Source organism: Bactrocera tryoni, chromosome 5, assembly GCF_016617805.1.
Source record: "Bactrocera tryoni isolate S06 chromosome 5, CSIRO_BtryS06_freeze2, whole genome shotgun sequence".
NCBI lineage: Eukaryota > Metazoa > Arthropoda > Insecta > Diptera > Tephritidae > Bactrocera > Bactrocera tryoni.
Window position 1 is genome coordinate 52250690 of NC_052503.1, and position 22754 is coordinate 52273443.

At 34.8% G+C, this 22754-nt stretch overlaps 1 protein-coding gene across 1 annotated transcript; it reads right to left on the reverse strand.

Moving 5' to 3' along the window:
• Nucleotides 1-212: 212 nt before the first annotated feature.
• LOC120778210 (delta-1-pyrroline-5-carboxylate synthase) lies at nucleotides 213-21929 on the reverse strand. The gene is made up of 12 exons (XM_040109967.1): nucleotides 21674-21929; nucleotides 13752-13907; nucleotides 10869-11012; nucleotides 10684-10791; nucleotides 10454-10621; nucleotides 10179-10367; nucleotides 7697-7889; nucleotides 3661-3902; nucleotides 2565-2822; nucleotides 2205-2430; nucleotides 1810-2088; nucleotides 213-521 (listed from the first exon to the last, which is right to left on the reverse strand). The coding sequence occupies exons 1-12, from the start codon at nucleotides 21770-21772 to the stop codon at nucleotides 262-264; spliced, it is 2322 nt and encodes a 773-aa protein (XP_039965901.1). The 5' UTR covers nucleotides 21773-21929; the 3' UTR covers nucleotides 213-261.
• Between the last annotated feature and the right edge of the window lie 825 nt (nucleotides 21930-22754).

Below are 22754 nucleotides of genomic sequence, written 5' to 3' on the forward strand. Positions count from 1 at the left end.
TTAAAAAACAGCGAAGATCGAAGACGGCCCCCTTCGCACCCCCTAGCTACGGCACTGAGTGTTTCCTCACTTGTTTTCATTAAATTTTGTCAACGACTGCAAAGCAGCATTTTCAAAATTTTCAACTAATAAAATGAAAACACCTTAACCCGAATTTTTTAATATAATTATATATAGTATTTACTGCCTTCCTAAGCTTTTAAAAAACATAAAAATATTAATACATAAATTATGTACAAAAATAATTATTGGTGTATAAATTCATAGAGGCAACGGTTCATGCAGCCAAACACAACTACCGCCTTCAGCGAAATCAGCTGCAGCATGATCCTGACCGCGCAAAATCCATTTAGTCGTTAGAAGTCCCTCAACGCCAACCGGACCACGTGCGTGAATTCTTGCCGTTGATATGCCAACCTCAGCACCCAAGCCGAATCTGAAACCATCAGCGAAACGCGAACTAGCATTATGAAAAACACAAGCGCTGTCAACCGACGACAGGAACTGTTGTGCCGCAGAATCTGCAAAGAAATACATATCAAATGATTTCTCAATTAAATAAAATATTTAACTAATATTGTGCTTTATTGCACCTGGTAAGAACTTTAATATATATAATAAAATATATTTTTTTTAATAGTTATTACACTAACTTCACAGCACTGGAAGCTATGCCAAATGTACGAAAACAGAAGATCTTAGAATTAGTTAAACAGTGGTATTAGCTTTGGGGACTGCCAAAGTCTGGACCGTGCGAATGCACGTCTCCTAAAAAGGAAAAATCACTTGGCATTAAAGAACGCGTTTATAAAAAATAAATAAGCCCGTTAGCAGATGGATAGTCAGAAGAGCGCTCCGCGACATTAGCTACATCGCAGCGACAAAAACTTGCATTGCCAGTAATACAATAGGGGTATTCTCTTGCTCTTGCAAAACTCTTGCACGGTGCAAGAATTGTATATATTTCCTCTTGGTGCACCGGCACAACAACAAATACACGCAGAAAATTATTTGCAATGGCTGTAAAATATGTCTGACCAAAACCTATGTATGTATATTTGAATGCAATGTCACGTAAAAATATAATTGCAACCCTGTTTTAGCTGTCATTTTACATAAAGACATATTCCGTCGTTAAATTGTTGAGGAAGATAAGTTTTAAATGGATTTTATTATTTCTATTTAAATTTTAAAGATTTGTTACAGTTTTTTTCTTAAAAATGTATGCAGAAGGTGCCCCAATTCACAATAGCCATGCTTAATAGTCATTCACAACAAATTGACCGAATTCATATATCACTAGATTCTGCAATGGATGCTCTCGTGCTCTTGTATATTTCGGTATAGTATTTTTGCAATCTGCAATCTTGCAAGAGCAAGCGAATACCCCTAATGTTTCCTTAATTATGCTAAGAGAGCTTCTCAAAATTCTATAAGCCATAGGAACTAAGCAATAACGGAAGTCGAATCGTAGTGATTGCTTTCAGAAAAGCAATAGATTAAATCTATAAATGGATATTTATATTGAAGATCATTTCGACAAATAAAAATAAAGTATTCGATAACGCCAAAAATTTGAATAACTAGTAAACATAGTTAAATTTTTTTTAATGATCGTTAATGCTATGGAAATATAGTAGGGTTGGCAGCAGCTGATTATTTTAAAAAGTGAATATATTGCTGCTGTTTTATTTTAAATTTCTCTAGTTTAAACAAGAATTACCAATTAACAATGCGTATAGGCTAATTAGAAGGAGTGAAATTAAGCACGCATTGATTTCCTTTCATTGTAGTTGTTGTTATACATACCGCTCTCCGTGACGATGACGTCGGTATGCCCGCTGCCGTATGTGTGTATGTGCTCTATTGCCTCGTCGATATCCTTCACAATCTCGATGCAGCACTCCAGAGCACCATATTCATGCTTCAGACTCTTAGCAGCCGGAGGACCAAAGGTTAATTTCTGGCTAAGTTTTGGTCCTGAGTATATTTTCACTCCTTCACGCTTCAACATGTTGCAGACATCATTAAAAATGTTGCCACTCATAAGATCCTCATGAATAAGAAGCGTCTCCATTGCATTGCAAGCTAGAATCATAAACGCACAAGTAGAGCAAATGAAAGGTAAGTAGAAAAACACAAGAGTAGGCAGTAGGTTACTCCTATAATAAGCAACCAACTCTCAAATCAAAAAATTAATATACCTGCTGGATAGTCACATTTAGCATCCCTGACTATCTTCAAGGCCTTACGCAAATCAGCTTCTTTGTCAACGAAAACATGGCAGACACCTTCGGCATGCCCCAACACCGGTATGTGGACGGATTGCTCTTGAATTGTGCGAACAAGCTCAGAAGAACCACGTGGTATTATTAAATCGATATGGTCCTCCATTGACAAAAGATCACTAATTTCTTCACGTGTGGATACCTAAACATAGAAGTTATGTAATTATTTACATACATATATTATATTCACTACCGAAATTATCTCACGTATTAATGAAATATAAAATAAAATATTTCAAAACTGTAAAATAAAAATATAAAATTTTCTGAACTCACCAAGGAAACTGCGTTTTCCGCCCCTACTGTCGCGAGCGCCTCCTTGACCAGCTCCATTAAAGCTTTATTGCTGTTAGAAGCCTCTTTACCACCTTTTAGTAAAAGACCATTAGCAGAGGCCATTGCCAAGGCAGCTACTTGGGGTAATGAGTCTGGACGTGACTCAAATATGACTAGTAGTACACCAATAGGTACTGTAACTTGCTTCAATTCCAAATTCTCTGCTAGTCGTGTGCGACGTAGAACGCGACCAACATTCTGAAAACGTAAATAAAAAATGCTTTTTTGTCTTAAAAAATATTCATTCAAAATAATAATAGCTATCCCATACTTTATATAATAAAGGTTTAGCTTTGACTGAGTGGAAAGTATTATTTTGAAGATTACTTCTGCAAGGGATAACTCAAATAAAAATCAAGGTTTTTGATGAAACTTGAAGTTCCAATGTACTATGTACAAAGAGTGTCCTGCATCATACATCAAACATTTCTCGAGATCGGATCCTAACTTTTCAGGCCCCCAGATTCTTAATATACAATATGAAGCACAATGCCTATAACTGATATTTTACTGATAATAAAAGTAAATCTCTGAGATATATGTACTTACACATATTATTGAAATTCAGAGATAATATTTTCTGATAAAAGTGTACTCGGACTGTGTTTCTTGTAAATTGCGGAAGTATAAAATGTTCGGCTACATCCAAACTTAGCCCATGCTTACTACTTCTATATAGGATCTAGAGATTATTTTCATTGTTGTCAAATTAATATTTATAATATGATCAACAATTTGAATATTGTTATCTATATTTTGTATATAATATGAAAAATGTATGCAAATATGCATAATAGAGAAAAATTTTAGAAAAAAATATTTAGGGTAAAAATTAGTTAATCAAATAAATTTTTGTGCACTGAATACATGAAGTGGTCAAGAATTTGAGAATCTGATATTGAAGGGAATACAGAAAATTGTCCGACTCGAGTTTTCGGAGTCGTGTCGCCCGTGTAAACGCCATGAACGCCATAATAAAAATGCTAAATTATTTTTAGTGGCAGAAATTTATGAGCATGGAAAATCACTTGCTTACCTGAAGACTAGATTCAGCAATCTGTTTTAATCCAACAGACAAGTTCTTCAATTTAGCAGAGTTCAAAGACAAGCGTGATAAAAGTGGCTTCGCTAGACCATGTCGTTTCGCTTCAGCTAAGTCCTTTGCGTTCGCTTGCAGAATAAATTCTTCCCTGCTTACCAATAAATCAGCCAAATGGTTAACTGCATTGGCACGTTGTTCCGGAGAAAGCGCCTGCATCTGTCGACTGCCAATGCGCGCTGCAGAGAAATGCAAAGAGCAGAAACAGTAAGTAATAATACTACTGGAATTAATTCAAATAAAACAGTGGCGGTCTTAAGCCAATTGGTGTTGCCAAGTAGCGTCATAAATCTGAAAAATGTGCATCATTGTTAAATGAAACTATTCGCGAAAACAGAAGTCCACCTTTTTCGACTTGGTCTTGCCATAAGTGCTGTTAAAAGTTAAGGTCCTTATAAAAATTAAGCTATAATGTATTATTTTTAATAAAGTTAATGTTATTTAATAATACATATATTAAATGAGCGACGCACAAATTTTTATTTGAAATGTTCACTTATTACTTTTACACAAGCCAATTAACAATTCGGTCATTCATCAATAGCAGCAAGTACAGTTTTTATTGGTAATGCTTACGCTGCTCGAACAAAATATTTTTTGAGATTCTCCAAATTTCTGTAGAGTATTCGACATGCCATGTTTTCCATCTCACAAACTGCAGTCCAACGGATTCACATCTGGACTTGCAGATGTCTAATCATCTGCAGCTTTAAAATTAGGAATATTGCTTTCAAGCTATTGCTGGCTGGGCTTTGTGTGCTGGGCCAGAATCTTGCTGGAAGATCCATGTTCTCCATCGAAAAGAGTATTGCTTAACTGCTTTGCTACGCCTTCTAAAACAACCTGTTGGTATACTAATGCCCCAGTTTTAACCCCTTTTTCAGGGAAGTGAAGAACCATTACAACGGCTGAAGGAAGACCTCGTTAAACCCTTGATAATGAATAAGAGTTTTAAAGAAAAACTGAATGATGAAGCTTTCGGGAGCAATATGTCCTTAAAGATACATATGCTGCACTCTCATCTGAATTTCTTTCTGGCAAGGCGAGAGGTTCCATCAGGACATTTCCTTAATTGAGAAGGGCTATCAAGGGAAATAGAGCACAGGAATGCCAGCAGATTTTTATGGGAGACTTAAAAAAGTCCTAACCTCGCCGTATGCATCATAACACTTGTAATAGAATTTATGGCAGGATTAAGTATAATCGTATGTACATATAAATCCGATGGTAGAAATAAACGTAATTAATGGTTACAAACAACCACCTTTTTTTGTAAAATTTAGTATTCTAACATACACATGTATGTATGTATATGGTACATAAAGCTTTAATGTAAGGTGAAAGCGTCGACTTTTAACGTATACTGGACTTTTTCTTACATTAACATTGGTTTACATACATATACATACATGGTCTTATAATGTATTCGGTAAGCACAAATTTTTAAAATTAGCTAAGGTCATATTAAACAATCTGAACTACTGATTGATTAGTTCGCGCATATACAGACAGACATGGCTAATGGCACTTTTTGGGATGACCTTCAGCTCCTTCAGCGAATTTTGTTTTATATCTTCGATCAAATGAAAACGGATTCCCTCCGATGACAATGCTCACGATGAATGCGGGATCGGAATTCTTTCAATCAACCATGTCCAAAGAGAGTTGTTTACGGTAGTATTTTTAAAAAAATTTGAACTTAATCGGGATGAGTCGAGCAAGAACGCGTTTCATACCCAAAATATCCATCAAAATCATTTTATCAGATTCGCGAAAGATTTTGAGCTCTCCTACCATCTCTCTAACCTTTACCTGACGATTTTCAAGTACCATACCCTTCACTTTTTTAACATTTTCATCATTTGAAGAGGTAGAAAGTCGTCCAGAACGAGGCATGTCTTCAACGATCCCTCGGCCGTTTTTGAAGGCTTTGTACCACTCGTAGGCCTGTGTTTTTGATAAAACTGAGTCACCGTAAACCGTTTACAACATTCACAACGATTTCGCATACGACATTTGCTTAGAAATACAAAATTTGAGACAAATTCTTTGTTCGATATTTTTATCCATTGTAAAAATCGTAACGCACTTCTGTATAACGACTTAAGCAGCTGCTGCAAATAAGCTGTTAGACAGATCGCGCTCATAGTAAGTTCAACCAACTTTATCATTTACCCGGAGAATGTAATTACAGTTTTCGGGTGCTTTTTTGTTACAATGTACATATATACATATATTTTATAGGGTCTCCGATGTTTTCTTCGGGGTGTTACAAACTTCGTGGCAAACTTAAAACACCCTGTTCAGGGTATAAACACAGAAACCCCACAAGACGCATAATCATAACTGTGACAGTTTAATAAAATACATTTGTATTTATACAATGTTCAAAAGCGGATTTCTACGCTTGTTTCAGTTTCACCAAAGCAAATTGAAAAATTCCATTGCTAATAATACCATAACAGGAGTGTGTATACAGTGGATAATCGAAATGTGGTTATTCAAAATTGTTCCCCATAATTAAAATATAAAATATACTCTGCCATCATGCTATTTAAATAGGACCGGATGGTACTATAGCCAATATGCTCTTAACGACTTACAAAAACAAAATCTGAGGAGGACTAGGTAATCATTATTTGGGTACTAAGTCAAAGAGCCATAGAAGGCAGTGAAGTGAATCGGTTGCAGCATTCATGGACGTTAAAGAGATCTTAAGGGTGAACATATTCAGGCACTTAGAGCGGCTGCTTTCAAAATATATCCAGATATGTACTTCTATTTTAGAGTTAATGCAATATCAAAATTATCATTAAGGGGGGAGGCTGATTTAGAAGCTTAAAAAAATCGATTTTTTTTGCTTAAATCTCTTTAAAAAATATCTAAGAATATGTCCCGAGTGAGTGACCGAGCGTCTAGCAGATACATATATGAGCGATTGGGCAGAAAGCGAAAACTTTGACGCGCGATTTCTCGGTTGTTCATTTTTACGATATTACTGAATTGGCGGGCAAGATAGAAAAAAAACTAAACGTCGGATCGAATTGGGCCAAAATTTATTATCTTTGGCATTAAATTATTTTCTATTTAAACTAAAAAAAACAAGAAAAGTCATGTTTGAACATATTTTTACACAACATAAAGTGGAAAATTTTTGGCAAAAACCCCATTTTTTTCAAGTTTTAAAAAATTTTAGAATTTTCCACTTTTTTTAGAACTTTTTTTAGTTTAACTAGAAGATATGTTATTAAAAAATATGAATCTATTTAAATTTTATGTTTCAGATAGAAATTGCTGCCTGCATCCTGCCCGCCGTCCGGCAAATGCACTTGCGAGATGCATCAGGCAATTGCTTCCCAAAAGCAGAATTTAAAAGATTTTGTATTCAAACAATGTGAGAATGATGTTTAAATATAACCCCAGAAATTTCGTTTTAATCAATTAATTCTTTCCCTCCTAAAGACATCCTCAAAAAAGTCGATTTTTTGAAGCTTCTAAATCAGGCTCCCCCCTTAAGCAGCATATGAAATTCGCTTAAATTATTACGTGTTTCCTCATTGTAGAAATGCTTGCCAATTCATAGTTAAATTGCTTTTTTTCTGATATTACAACACAATGAAAGAGACACAAAGCCACGCAAACTTTTTGAACAAATATAAAAAGTGCATGGTTACTCCAAACTCCACTGCGAAACACACTGTTCTTATTGAAGCAAAATTTTTAGAAATAAAATTTAAATATATGTACTACATAAAGTTAAAAGTTATAAAGAAAAGCGAATCCACCGATCACAACAATAAGCTGAGGCTTTTTATACATTTAAATCATAGTACTCTTTAGTTACAGGAAACGTTATTATATTAAATAACCCTGTAAATTTTATATAAATTCCAATATCAGAGTTTACTTTCATTATGACATAAATACACATACCTTTTTTCATTAAAGTAATAAATATTTATGTCCTACTTACCATTTTCAGCTAAAACATCGACAGGAGTTGAGAAACCTTCTGTAGATTCAGTGAAAAATGTACCGACTTTTCGTCCCGCTATAATGGTTTTAATTGCTTTCTCCTGCATTCCGTTACAAATTACAACACTAACACCACGATCTAATGCCCATGTGGCTGCCTTCACTTTTGAGTCCATACCACCAGTGCCAACCTAAAATGTTAATAAAAGAATAATGAACAAGTAAGGCAGGGATAAGTTCGGGGATAACCGAACATTTTATATTCTTGCAACTTGCAAGAATCAAAGTCCGAGAAATTTCTTCAGGGAAAGATGAGAGTTGGGGGTAGTATCTGATATTAGTTATATAGGAACAAGGTCAAGTTTTCGAGCAATTTTATCTATTTGGGGGCTTGAACAGTTTTGTTTGGATTTGAACAATTCTTGGTTATACATAAATTGACATACTTTAAAGGAATTATTAGTGCATAGTTTTATACCTTTATATCAGTTGCTTCTTGATTTGCGTTCTGGTAGATGAAAAAATCAATTGTTTTTTTAAAAGGTGCTGTGAGAAGTAAGAGTGGGTGTAGTCCGAACAAATTTTGTCATGGTACCAATTTAGTCACCAATTGGTTGGTCGGGTCCCAAGATATGTGATTTTGCCTAAAAGTGGGTGCTGTCTCGCCATTCGTCCAGTCTTTACCCAATGAAGCCCTCTTTTACCATCTCGGGTGTAAAATTTTATATCTTTGTCGTATTTAATTATTGATTTATGGCAATTTTTGTAGTTTTTAACAGTACCGTTATGTGGGTAGTGAACGGCGTTATCTTCCAATTTCAGTAATTTTTACATTGTCAGCTGTGGTGCATAAGATATTTATCCTGAGAATTTGCAGCCTTGGTGGTCTAGGAGATACGTACATTAAACCTATTACGGCTGCTATATATATTTCTGGCCCAGGCAACACTAAGTGTTGCCAGGTGCAATCTGACATTTCCATTAGAAAGTTTGACATTTTTTAGCATAACATCACTCAGAACGTTTTGTCATTTAATCGTGAATTGTTTTATTTACAGGGAAATAAAAAATTCATCTCGGCCAAAAAATGGAATTAACTCGTGAACATTTTCGTGCGATCATTTTTCACAGCTTTCGACGTGTATTATCACGACGAGAGTGCATCGATGAACTAAAATCTTTGTATAGCTATGAAGCACCATCCTATAGCACTGCGAAAAACCGGTTCAATCGTGGCCGACGCTCGCTCAAAGACAAATTCCGTGAAGGTCGTCCAAAAACAGCCGTTGTGCCAGAAAACATCGATGCCGTACGTGAACTGATAATGCAAGACCGTCATGTAACATACCTTCAGATAGAGGCATGCCTATGCATTTCTCCCACCAGCATACATTCGATATTGCATGAACACCTGGCCGTAAAAAGGGTTTGTTCTCGTTGGATTCCGCACAATTTGACAATCTCTCAAAAAAAGGCTCGTGTGGATTGGTGTAAAGAAATGCTGAAAAAATACGATCGCGGTGCATCAAAAGACGTTTATAAGATCGTCACAGGTGACGAATCATGATCTATGCGTATGAGCCCGAAACTAAACAGCAATCGACCGTGTGGGTCTTCCAAGACGAGCCAAATCCAACGAAAGTTTTTCGTGGAAGAAGCACTTCGAAGCAAAACCGGTCATGTGGCGACTGTTCCGCTTGAGCAAAGTAGGACGGTCAATTCTGAGTGGTACACCACCATTTGTTTGCCTGAAGTCTTCGGAGAAATTCGGAAAACGAACAAGAGAAGACGAATCATTATGCACCATGACAATGCGAGCTCTCACACATCGACTCAAACCAGCGCCTTTTTGACCGGCCAAAACGTCGAATTGATGGGTCATCCGCCGTACAGCCCTGACTTGGCACCCAATGACTTCTTTTTATTCCCACACATCAAGAAAATAATGCGTGGTCAACGATTTTCGTCGCCAGAAGATGCTGTTGAAGCATTCAAAAACCATGTTTTGGAGGTGTCTCAATCGGAGTGGAAAAAGTGCTTCGAAAATTGGTTTGAGCGCATGCGAAGTGTATAAATCTTGATGGAGAAAATTTTGAAAAACCATTTCGTTGATAAATATTCCTATTTTCATTATTAGGCCAGAAATATATATAGCAGCCCTTAGAGTTCGGGACCATGCCTACTTTTTCGAAATTTTTAGCCCACAGGTGCACCTAGCTACTGCGATCTCCTGTGCAAAATTAAAGTTCCATATCTTATTTTAATTCGATTGGTCCGATTACGCCCATATACGAATATATATCTATCTCGTTTAGTTTTAGGTGATTCATGCACCCGTTAGATGAATATAACTTCAATACTACTTATTTACATACAAATTTTTAGTCGAATTTTTAAAAGACACAAAAGTAGTAGTAGTAGTATACTAAATCAGCGGAATGTTCAATATGATTGTTTGTGTTGGCATGTATGGTAAGTACCTTAGACTTTTTCCCGAACTCGATAACATGTCGGTCATTCGAGGTATAGGTGTGCATCAGTTTAGCTCCATCTTCCCAAGGAGGTTTGTTGTAAATTCCATCAACATCTGACATTAGAATCAGTAGATCCGCTTGAACCTCTGCCGAAAGCATAGCAGATAAACTATCATTATCCTTGATTGCTATACCCTGATACATAATAATTTCAAAATTACGCCTTTTATATTATTTTACATAATACATATTTTGTCATTTGACATTTTAGTTTTACTTACCTTCTTTGAGCCAACTGGTAGATCATCGTCTTTCAAAAACATTGGCGGGGATACAGCATCGTTGGTGTTGATAATCGGCACAATATTTAGGCTGATCAGTTCAGAAAGTGTGCAAAATAAATTATTACGTGTTTCCTCATTGTAGAAATCCGGTTTTGTTACGAGAACCTATGTAAATACGATCAGAAAACGTCTAATAAATTTTAAAATATCCAGTTTCCTTGTTATACCTGTGCAATTTTTACACCATACTGTGCAAACATAGCATCGTACAGTGACATAAGACCAGATTGACCCACTGCAGCGGCCGCTCTGGGTTCAAGCAGGGTACCCTGTTCCTGTTATTGAAAGAAAATATTGTGTAAGTTGGTGTGTGCATATGCTAAGCTCTACCATATATCCAATTTCAACATACGACGCGTGTCGGGTCCTTTGGCGAGAGCGTTTCACGCATAGAAAGTGACATAAGTAATTCTTGTGCTAATTTTTGACTACCAAAAGCTACAGCACCACTTGTAACCATCATAACCTCGCGACCCTCTAAATGGCACTCAGCAACCTAGAAGTTATAAAAAAATATTTTTGAATTGTTTACATATGCAGATGTATATTTTTATGAAAGAAATAACCAAACTACACATCAATTTCAAAATCCATAGTTGTCTTCGACTCGCTCTGAACACTACTCTAATGTCAAACATTTTATCCGATTTTGACCATTTTGGTAACGTAATATAGGAATATCAGGATAACATTATCCTGAATTTGGCAGAAACAGGTATAGTAGATTCTGATACAGTATATCACTTCATCGAAAAGTGAGCGGTGCCACACTCATTGTCTAATTTTGATCCTGGCCCCTTGTCATAGAACCTTGGCTTAGATTTCAATTCTTGTGACGTATTCAACTAGTGTGTCATCACAATTTTAGTATTTTTCAACAGTATCGTTATATGGAGAATGAATGGGGTTATATCTGATTGAACCTATGTATTTTCGCGGTCTGAAGGGCTACCGTAAAGATTTGTTCTGAACAAACTTGGTTGATGTAGCTTGAGTATTTTGTGGGATATGTACATTAATCCTATTAGAGGGTGGGAAAATGTCACTTTTTATAAAGTTTCAGAAAGCGGGTGCTCCTCAATACTACGATCACCTGCCCCAAATTACAGTTTTTTATAGTAATCTATTCAGACTCTTGTTAATTGCTGTTTCCTATCTTGTTTATTTTGATTTGTAGAGAATTGGAATGATGTGAAGTTAAATATAGTTTAGAAGATTTTTCTAATTTAAGTTTTTTGTCACTATTCATATTAATGATTAGTAAGATATTCATTCTTTTATATCTTTATTAAGCATATTTTATATGTTATTTCTTTATAATTTTCTAGTTAGCAATATTTTTTAAGGAACAGCAGTAATCTGCCATTATGAAACCTTTCCAATCAATCTTGATACCTTTTATCCATCAGTTATATCCCAGGGAAACAGCTCTCAGTGTTTCACACCATAATTATCTAAATTATTCAAAAATCTATTCAAGTGATTACGATATAATCTAACTTGATAGTCATGTTTGCTCTTAGACACTTAAAGTTTGTCAGCAATTTATAGAGAATTGCTTCATAATTTGGAAATTTATGTTTGACTGAAAATTTTCGAAGTTTTGACTATTAGCACTAAACTTTCCCAAGTTACACTTTACAGAATGGTCATAACCTTGATTAAATCTGTGTCTTTCATGAATTGCCGTATTTGAGGACCAAGAAAGACCCAACTTTCGGCTTTTCCATACGTTCGGAAATTTTCTATAAATTTCACTGAAACAATGTCCAATGCTTTAATAAATTGTTTTATTATTCCTCAGTTGAGCATGTATTAAATTGCTGAGTTTACTGTTATTCAGATCCATGAATAGTCTGGTGAAGGCTAATTTTGAGAATTTGGCGACACCATTGTTTTAGAGTAGTCCACGCGTATTACTTTTGATACGGAATCGAGATTTTCATTGAATAAAAAAGGTCATTTCGTAGACTGTAATTCTAGATATGTATATCCACGTAAAAACTAAAAAAATCCGCTTAATTGCTTGCATATTTTCGGTAAGGAGCCTGAGAATAAAAATCAGTGACGTTTGCATGCGCGAAAGTACTCAGAACCTCAATCATGACTGGAAAACTAAATATTAGGTTGTCAAAAAAGTCTTGCGGTATTTTTGCTAGTTGGCGCAGAAAGCGCGTAGTTCTAGTTTTATTTGTCGCATCGGCTCATGCTATACCTTTTTGGAAAGCTCATTTCACGCGCTAACACGTGTTTGATTGATTGCCGTTTTTTTAAAGTCGTTCGTGAATTATAGCGTCGCAAAGGCAAAAATGCATCTCAAGCCGGCAATAAAATTTGTGCATTTGACCCGATACAGTTTCCATTTCCACCGCACAACGATGGTTTCAACGTTTTCGTTCTGGTGTAGAGGTGGTCGAAGATGCGCCACGCTCCGGAAGGCATGCCATCGAGAATTGATATAAAATCGCTGAATTGGTCGAAAAAAATTCAATAAAAATACCGCAAGACTTTTTTGACAACCCATTATTAATTATTATCAAATACCCATTAGATATGAAATTCTCTTCAAAACAAAATCACATCCAATATTTTCATGAATAAATTTGCTAAGATATCTACATATGTATATGTAACTTAAAAGTTATGTTTTTTTCTTTTATTCAATATTTAAGTATAGATGAATAATAACATAAAAACGTTGTGTTCAGTGAAATAACAGTGCTAACAAAAAAATTAAAAATTTACCATAACTCATTAATCAACATAATAGTGAAAAAAAACAAAACTAAACAAGACCAATTTGGAGTCATCTGTCAAAAGAATGTTACGCCATCTTGATATTGGCTAGTTTCAATAGTTTTTTGCAAACTCCAACAGCACTTTGATGTGTCTTTGCCTAAGTAAAGGTACCTTTCGTGGTCTTCGTACATTAAAATTTTCATTTAACAGTCTTTTTCAGAAACGTTACTAATTCCTAAATTCAGCTCTGCTTTTATTTACCTTGAGGATATAAAAGTATGGTTTTGGTTAAATTTTTAGTTTTTTTGGTTCTAATTTATTTTTTCTGTTGTATATACCTCCTTCCCCTCTACTTCTCTTTCTTGGAGCAAAAAATTGTGGATGTGGAAAAGGCAATACTTAAGCAAAGGAATAAGCAAAAAAAGTTGTATTTTTTCGGTTTTGTTGCACTGCTATTTCAATGAGCGCAGGTATGTATGGTATACAACAAACTAACCTGCTCAACAATGGAGGCCAGTCGTCCAAGTGCAAGGCCGTGGTTATCTTCACGTGTGATAACGGCACTTCCAAGTTTAACCACCAGACGGCGTGCATATTTCAGTTGACTTCGCTCTGTAAAGGTAGCTTGTTTTCGCTTTTCAGTCAAAATATTCTAAAAATAAATCAGACGTAAAATTATGGTACAATTATACACATGCTATATATATGTACGTACATATATTATAAGGCCTGATATCTACATCAAACACATTAGTAAAACTGTGGCCGAAAAATAGTAAGACTTTTTAATATAAATTTCGCGTGAAATCCCATTCGTCAAAATAATTTTTTCTGGGTTTGTATGACTGTCAGTAACATCTGTGCTAAATTTCACATCGAATCATTAGCCTTTCTGAAAAAGTGCATTCGGGGATTTTTACGATGAGTGAAATTATGCATGAAATTTTGTGCGCGCAATCAAATGTCTGAGCAACTGATGATCAACACGTCAATAAAATAAAGGACTTGGTGCTTGAGAATCGACGATTAACAGTCAGAGATCTTACTGGCATCGTTGGAATATCGGCAATATCAGTAAAAATCATTTTGAAAGATCATTTAGGCCTGAAAAAAATGAAAGCACGATTGGTTCCAACAGTGCTTTCCGACTACAAGGATGTCATGTAACGTATAATTACTGGCGTGACTCTTGGATCTAGGCTGACGACCCGGACACAGACGATCAATTGGCCGAATATCGTAGCAAAGGTGAGCCAAAGCCAAAAAAACCACGTCGAAGCAGGTCAAAAATCAAGGTTATGTTCACAGTTTCTTTCGATAATCGAGGTGTGGATCACTCCGAATTCCTTTCAACCGACCAAACAGTCAACAAGGAGTACTATTTGAGTGCTACGCGTCGTAAAAAGTGGCGGGACTTATGGCCCGCATTGATTCTTTGTGAGCTCCGTGTGACTTCTGGATTTTCAGCAAACTCAAACGACTGCTCTGGTGAAACCATTTTGAGTCAATTGAAGACATTAAACATGAATCGCTTCGCTCTTTAACAACTGTTTCGAGGATTTGACAAAACGTTGGCACAAGTGTATTGTGCCAAGGGGGATTGTTTTGGGGGGATGACATAGATTTTGAAGAATAAATTAAGAATTTTAAAATTATGAACAAAGTCTTACTATTTTTTGCACATAGTATGTATACAAGTATATTGAAAACTCACTTCACTACTTACATAAATACAAATATACACATATGTATATACATACATACAGTGGACCAATAAAGTTTACATACACCTAGTTCTCTATTAAATTACAACACGATTGGTATGCTAAATTTAATGTTAAATATACATCTTTTGAAATGGATAGAAAAAACCACAAAATTTATTAATTTTATAACAAATAAACGTGTCGTAATTTAATAGAACTAGGTGTATGTAAACTTTATTGGTCCACTGTATGTATGTATGTGTTATGATTTATGAACGGAATGGTGATATTACCTCTCAGCTTAATCATTCTAACTTTATTCACAAAAAGTAAGAAATTAAATTCGTTAAATTTATAAAAAAAAATTTCTGTCACAAATAACTAGACGTTACTAGGGAGCACTTCTTAGATTGCATTGCATTGTTTTGCCATCGTTATCTACTGGAACCTTTTCAAGAGATTACACCTTACGACAACAACCCATAAGAACTCGATTGCAGAAAAAACTCGCACATTTCGCACTTCTACATTTATTCTGTTAATTTCTTACTTATATCGACTAGACAATGTATGTATATTTATCTATATGTATTATATAATTCATATATATGTATATAAAGGAATGATTAAAATATGTATGTATAACCAATGATAATAATCAATTCCTCAAATTCCTTCCCTCCTTAAGATGCAATATTATTAATTCCTCCAACTCTTGAGTTAATCGTTTATCTAGCTATCACTTTATTACGCAATATAATTTGAGTGTTGAAGGCGGTTATTGCCAGACACAGTTCATGATCGTGATAAGATATTGACAAAGTATAATCTTAAACATGCCATACTATTTATCGATGTCATTTGCTGCATAACTAGCTCACACTTATTTGTATGTGCGCAACAATATAGAACGCGTTTGCCTCATCAAGTTCTTATCTACAAATGCTAATTATTAAATACTATTGAGTAGGTAACAACTGTACACAAATTTATTTGTTTATTTGCTCGCTGGAGATTGCATTGCCAATCATAAAGTCCTAAAATCAATTCGAAAACAAACTCATTTACTTATTTATTGTATTCATTGAGCATGTATGTATGTATGTAGCATATATATGTTTACGTGTAAAACATATATATTTGGTTATTGATGTGTGTGTGTTTTCTCTTAATTAAAATTTAATTAAAAATCGACGAATTATAAAGTTAACGTGAAATAACCACCAAATCAAATAAATAAATAATGAGTACGTTTAAATATTGCTTCCCTACCTAACTTCTTGCTCTTCTAGAAGCAAATATAAATAACTGTCTTTGATTATATACCAGATTGTCAACTACTATAAGTTATATCGAGTCTTAAGTTTTGACAATCAATTAAAAATGTTGGTCTAAAATGTCCAAACTTAACAGAAATTAGGATAACAGTTGTACCACTGTATTGTGATATCCCTTTGTTTGGGACTACAAATCTTGCGTTTTACTCAAATTTTTTTGGAGGCAGAAAGACTTAATAATGTTTTATTTAAATGATCTAATAAGTTCAGAAATATTAAAAATATATGCAATCTTCTGAGTATAGTATACAAATTCAAGAAGATTCAAACCCAATGCATGATATTATACTTAAATCAAGGCTTTAAAGCTTTGTCATACTTTTTCTACAAAATCACAGGCGTAAGCATTCGAAGTTATTATAGTATACCCTGAACAGGGTATATTAAGTTTGCAACGAAATTTGTAACACTCAGAAGGGAGCGTGAGAGATGATACATACATACATACATTTATATCCGTCTGTCTGTATATACGCGAACTAGTCTCAGTTTTTGAGATATCAATCTGAAATTTCAAACACGTCGCTTTCTACCCAAGAAACTGAACGATCGGAATCAAGTGCTTGCCTGGAAAACCTTTTAATTTGACGAGATATCTTCAAGAAATTTAGCAAACTCCGAAGAAATTGATTACATCGAAACATTATAGTACAAATTATTTCAAAAAATTGAATATACATAAAATAAGCATTTTAGGTAAACATATTTTTAAATTTTTCTACGGTAAAAAAATAACGAAACCTCCAAGCCACTATGTATATTATATGTATGTGTATCAAATGACGGAATGCCAGCGAGAAGGGCACTGTAGTGCAGCTGATTGCCCATACTATACTTAGCAATTGAGAACCAGATAACGCTTTATAGCTTGTTCAAGCGCCGTCAAAACAAATAAGCGAACTGATAGGCCTCGGTATCCCACAATAATAGCCCAGTATAAAAAATCATATCGTCCTGCCGTTGGCAGTGTTGAACTTATACTTTCACAATTAGTATTAACTAAGTATATTCTCCTTCTTCTTTGCTGGCGTAGACACCGCTTACGCGATTATAGCCGAGATAAGAACAGCGCGCCAATCATTTCTTCTTTTCGTAACGTGGCGCCAATTGGAATTTCCAAGCGACGCCAGGTCCTTCTCCACCTGATCTCTTTCTAGCGGAGTAGAAGTCTTTCTCTTCCCTTGCTTCCTCCGTCGAATACTTTCAGAGCTGGAGTGTTTTCGTCCATACGTACTAGATTGGTTCAATAATATACATGGCAATCAATTTTTCATCATGGAAAAATGGAGGAAGCTTCTCATCCCTGTCATTCTTCTTCTTCTTAATTGGCGTAGACACCGCTTACGCGATTATAGCCGAGTTAACAACAGCGCGACAGTCGTTTCTTCTTTTCGCTACGTGGCGCCAATTGGATATTCCAAGCAAAGCCAGGTCCTTCTCCACCTGATCCTTCCAACGGAGTTGAGGTCTTCCTCTTCCTCTGCTTCCCCCGGCTGGTACTGCGTCGAATACTTTCAGAGCTGGATTGTTTTCATCCATCCGGACAACATGACCCAGCTAGCGTAGCCGCTGTCTTTTAATTCGCTGAACTATGTCAATGTTGTCTATATCTCGTACAGCTCATCGTTCCATCGAATGCGATATTCGCCGTGGCCAATGCGCAAAGGACCATAAATCTTTCGCAGAATTTTTCTCTTGAAAACTCGTAACGTCGACTCATCGGTTGCTGTCATCGCCCAAGCCTCTGCACCATATAGCAGGACGGGAATTATGAGCGACTTATAGACTTTAGTTTTTGTTCGTCGAGAGAGGACTTTACTTTTCAATTGCCAATGAAAGGAAGCAACAAGCCTCGGATGAGAGACCTTGCCGTATATTACAATGGAACAATATGAGTTCTCTCATTTGTATTGATAACTATAACCACTGAGCATTGAATGTATGTGCAAACAAAAGAGTTACTCAGGCTATAGCAGACAAGTTGAGAGATAGTCAACATTCATGTACGAGCAAATATGCTATGTATTAGGAAAGCTAAAATAAAAACACTTGTTGCTTCCACATTGATTTATAAATTGTTACTCGTTGTTTTTATTTATCTATTACTATTTATATATAGGATTTAAGAGCTTAAGGAGAAAAATTATTTAAACCATTTATCCCACTTATTAGAAAATGTCTATAAAACTATAATATAACACAACCTACGGTTATATACTATCAAAATTTGACCTCGACATTCAATAGATCTAATAATGTTAAAAAAAATAGTTTTTTTTTTTAACTTTTTTATCATGTTCGATGTAGTCCATAAACATAATGTGAATCCCAAAAATGGCCAAAACCCAACTGGCCGACCGATACTTTTCTATTCATAAAATTTGTGAATTATATAATCTATGCGTTCCTTTGACATACTCAATTCCATTTAACTATAACCCAATAAGATTTCACGTATTTTCGTAATGTTTTTTAGTGTTACGACCATACTCCATCATTGAATGTGATTTGCCTCAATGATGTGTTTTGCACTGTTATAAAGTAACATTTTATTAAAACATTAGGTTAATTTATTTAGTTTATTCAAACTAAATAAGCAGAAGCAGCGTCACTTTATGAGCGATTCTTTCAAATGCCATTAAACGTTCAATTAGTATTAATCAGTCTCTCGGTTAGGACAAAGATTTTTCAACCGGTTAAGAATGTTTTTATGTAAGTAGTTAATTGAATAGTGAGTCCATTTTATAGTTTCATAGGCGGTATAACCTGTTTGTTGTAAAAATGGCTTAAAGCGTCTAACATATGGTTTATGTCAAAACTTTCAATTCCAATTTTTCTACAATTCTGATGCTGATAATTTATAAACCAATTAATACGGGTGTATGCATACATAAATACCACTATGCATACGAGTTTTCCAGTCCTCGAAACACTTTTTATAGGCACCTTGGGATGGCCTTCAGCTCCTTCAGCGAATTTTGCCATTCCGATGATTGTTGACTTTTTTGAACGTCAAACTCATAAGCCCGTGTCTCATCGGCAGTTATAATACTCTCCTTGAATGTGGAATTCGAATTCGCACGATCATGCATGTCCAAAGACCTTGTTTGCGGTATTCTTTTTGAAAAAAATCAGCTTTATCGGGACCAGTCGAGCAAGAACGCGGTTCATGTCCAAAATATCCGTCAAAATCATTCGAACGGACTCGCGAGAGATGGCGAGTTCTCTCTTTAAAACTGGCTGATGATTTTAAAGCACTATATCCCTCACTTTCTTTATATTATCATCACTTGAAGAGGTCGAAGATCGTCCAGAACGGGGTATGTCTTTAACGATCTCTCGACCGTCTTTGAAGGCATTGTACCACTCCTAGACTTCTGTTTTTGAATCACCGTAAGCCTTTTGCAATGTTCGCAACGATTGCACACGAAATTTGATTAGAAACACAAAATTTGGGACGAATTCTTTGTTCGATATTTTTATCCATTACAATATGCACTACCGACTAAGCAGCTGTTGCAAACAAACTGGTAGACAGATCGCGCTCTTGTATTTGGCATAGTAATTATGGACAGTGTTTGAAATAACTTTTATCTGGGGAATTTAATTACAATTTCAATAAAAAAATGAAAAATGTTATCTTTGGTTGGAGGGAAGCTATAATACTCTTCACAAACACAGACTATTTCTCAGAGGAACAAAAAGTTTTCCATACTGGCACTTCATTCCGATCATTCAGTTTGTATGGCAGCTATATGCTATATCGATTCCGTCAAATGTACAGCTTTATGAAGAGAAACACACTTGTGCTAAATTTCAGATCGATAACTCACAAACTCAGAAATTAGTTTGCATATATGTATGTACTTATGCAGACAGACAGACGGCCATGGCTAAATAAACTTAGTTCATCATAAGGCTTCCGACTTTTCCTTCGGGGTCTAACAAACTTCGTGGCAAACTTAATGTACTCTGTAAGTAAACCTTCGCCGGAATTGTTGAACGATATCTTCAAAAAATCGAATTTTTTGTGTTACATTTATGGTTACAAGTTTTCACATGTGTACTTTTATTTATTCATCGTATTTAAAAGTACATCGCAACCGTAACAAAGCGAGGACGCATTAAGAAAATAAATACTTATGTATGTACTTTGTAAATATACATATGGTATACACAGTACTTGAAAACTTTCACCATACACATATTCGTGCCGCTGCACTCAAAATTCGAGGTCATTTACAACATACAAAGGTCCTTAGTAAGACCGTAAAAGTGTCGATTTGTTGTGGCCGTCTTAAATTTTTACATTTCAGGTTATGGATATCTGGGCCAAATATGGTACTGCCTCCAAAGATTTATTGATGCAGTTCGCGAAGTTCCCACAAATAAACGGAGTGGAATGAATAGAACTTGCGTGCGAAGAAACTTTAAAATTCCAATAAAACACCAATCATGTCTTCCGCTCCTGATTGCAAAAAATATTAGAAAATAATAATACTAAAATTCTACATTTATCTGTACTATGAAAGATATACACAAACTAGCTTAACCAATTTATTTTGACATCATTGAAAAAGTAAAAGTATCTGTCACTTATCAATTGATATTCCATGAAAAATATGTCCAGGTACTGATCTAGTATAAAATTAACGAAATCATACTACTATTTCGATTTTTTTTTCTTTATTCGTCAAATCAAAATAACGAAACCGTTAAACAGTCCCAACAACTTGTTTGACTATCCCAGCTTAGCTCCATATACATATGTAATACTTACAAAGGCTTCTTATAACCCAATTGGTGATAAGATATTCAATATTATGAATCAACTATTGTGTTACTTATTATTTTTATGATTGCGTAACTTTATTAAACTATATGCAAAATTTTGTAATCCATTAACCACAGTATGCCTCACTAATCGATCGAGCGAATTTCCGAAATCTGATTAAATGAAAAAACAACAACACACTGTTAAATAAAGTAATTCATAAATACATCGTCTTACAATAAGACCTTTTTCGATTCACTTACAAACTTGAATATTTCCTGACTAGAACTTTACATGTACAGTGAGACAATTTCCCTGAAACTGTATATTTCACAAAAAAAACTGAGCCCGTTACAATCCGAGTAGTAGTGAGGATATCTCATTTTATCTAGTTTGGGGTTGCTTATCAGTTTAAGGAACTTATATACACATATGTACATACATACAGGTATACCAAATTTTGTTCCCAAATACGCTCAAGGAACAAACTTTAATATACATTTGCTATAACTGATTATTACAAGGATACAATAAAATCACTTTATTTAATTAAATAAAGTAAATCTTTTTTGAAGAAAACGAATTCCACTTATTCACTTACAGGCTGTCTGGGTCCCTGTAGGCTAGCTGCTCTCCAAACACTTGTTGAAAAGCTGCGCTTCAACAGGTTCACGGATGCCAATGATTTATTTAAAAACATTTTTTATTCTATCTTAAGTTTGTATTTAGAAAAAAAGTATAAAGTTCAGTTTTTTATGTTTTTCTTTTTTGAATTGTTGAATTGTTAAAAAGACACGCGTAATATAGGTATAGAAATGATCGAAGTCGATTTGCGAACAGACCGCACTGGTCAGCAAATCAGACTAAACTGAACTTTTGTCGGAATCCTAGTTGATTAATCAGTGAAGTACATGTATTTTACGGTCACTACACCGACAAGTGTTCATAAGTTAATTGATTATTTTGTATTATGATTTTGTAATCATTTTGCTGTATTTCTGAACCAGAGCCGCTGTTATCAATGGCAATAACAGTGTATTTAAAACAAAGACATGTACATTTCCCTCATACCCACAACTCGTCATGTGTGCATAGTTTGATTGGAACCTCTTATCAATTGGAGCAAGAAAGCTTTACACAGCTTTTGCCTTTCCAATATTTGTTGATACTCCAGTGATTTCTACTGTTGCTCAGACTAATAGATTTTATTTGCAACAGTAAAGAAGGTTAACCTCGGATTTAACCGAACATTTTATGCTTTGCAAAGATCAAATCCTGGGAAATATAGTACTTTCAGGTGATGCAAAATTTGTCAATGAAAAAGTAGGGAAGAGCTAAATTCGGGTGTAACCGACCTTTTTATACTCTCGCAAGGTAAAATGAAATATGTATGCAAGAATTCCATATAAATATATTTAAACTAAAGGGGAAATTACTTAGAGTAATTGGTATATTAAGTTTACTAAAATTATGAAAAATTTTACCTGAATTTTGTTGTATGTATATGCTTATAACTGATTGTATATAAAATGCAAATTGAGGAATATGAAAATAAATCGTTTTTGACAAGGAATTTAAGTTTTTATTTCTTATTTCAATATTATTATTATAAAATTATATATTATTTTACATGTTTAACATAAAAATAAATAAAAATAATAAAAAATGGTATCATATTTGTA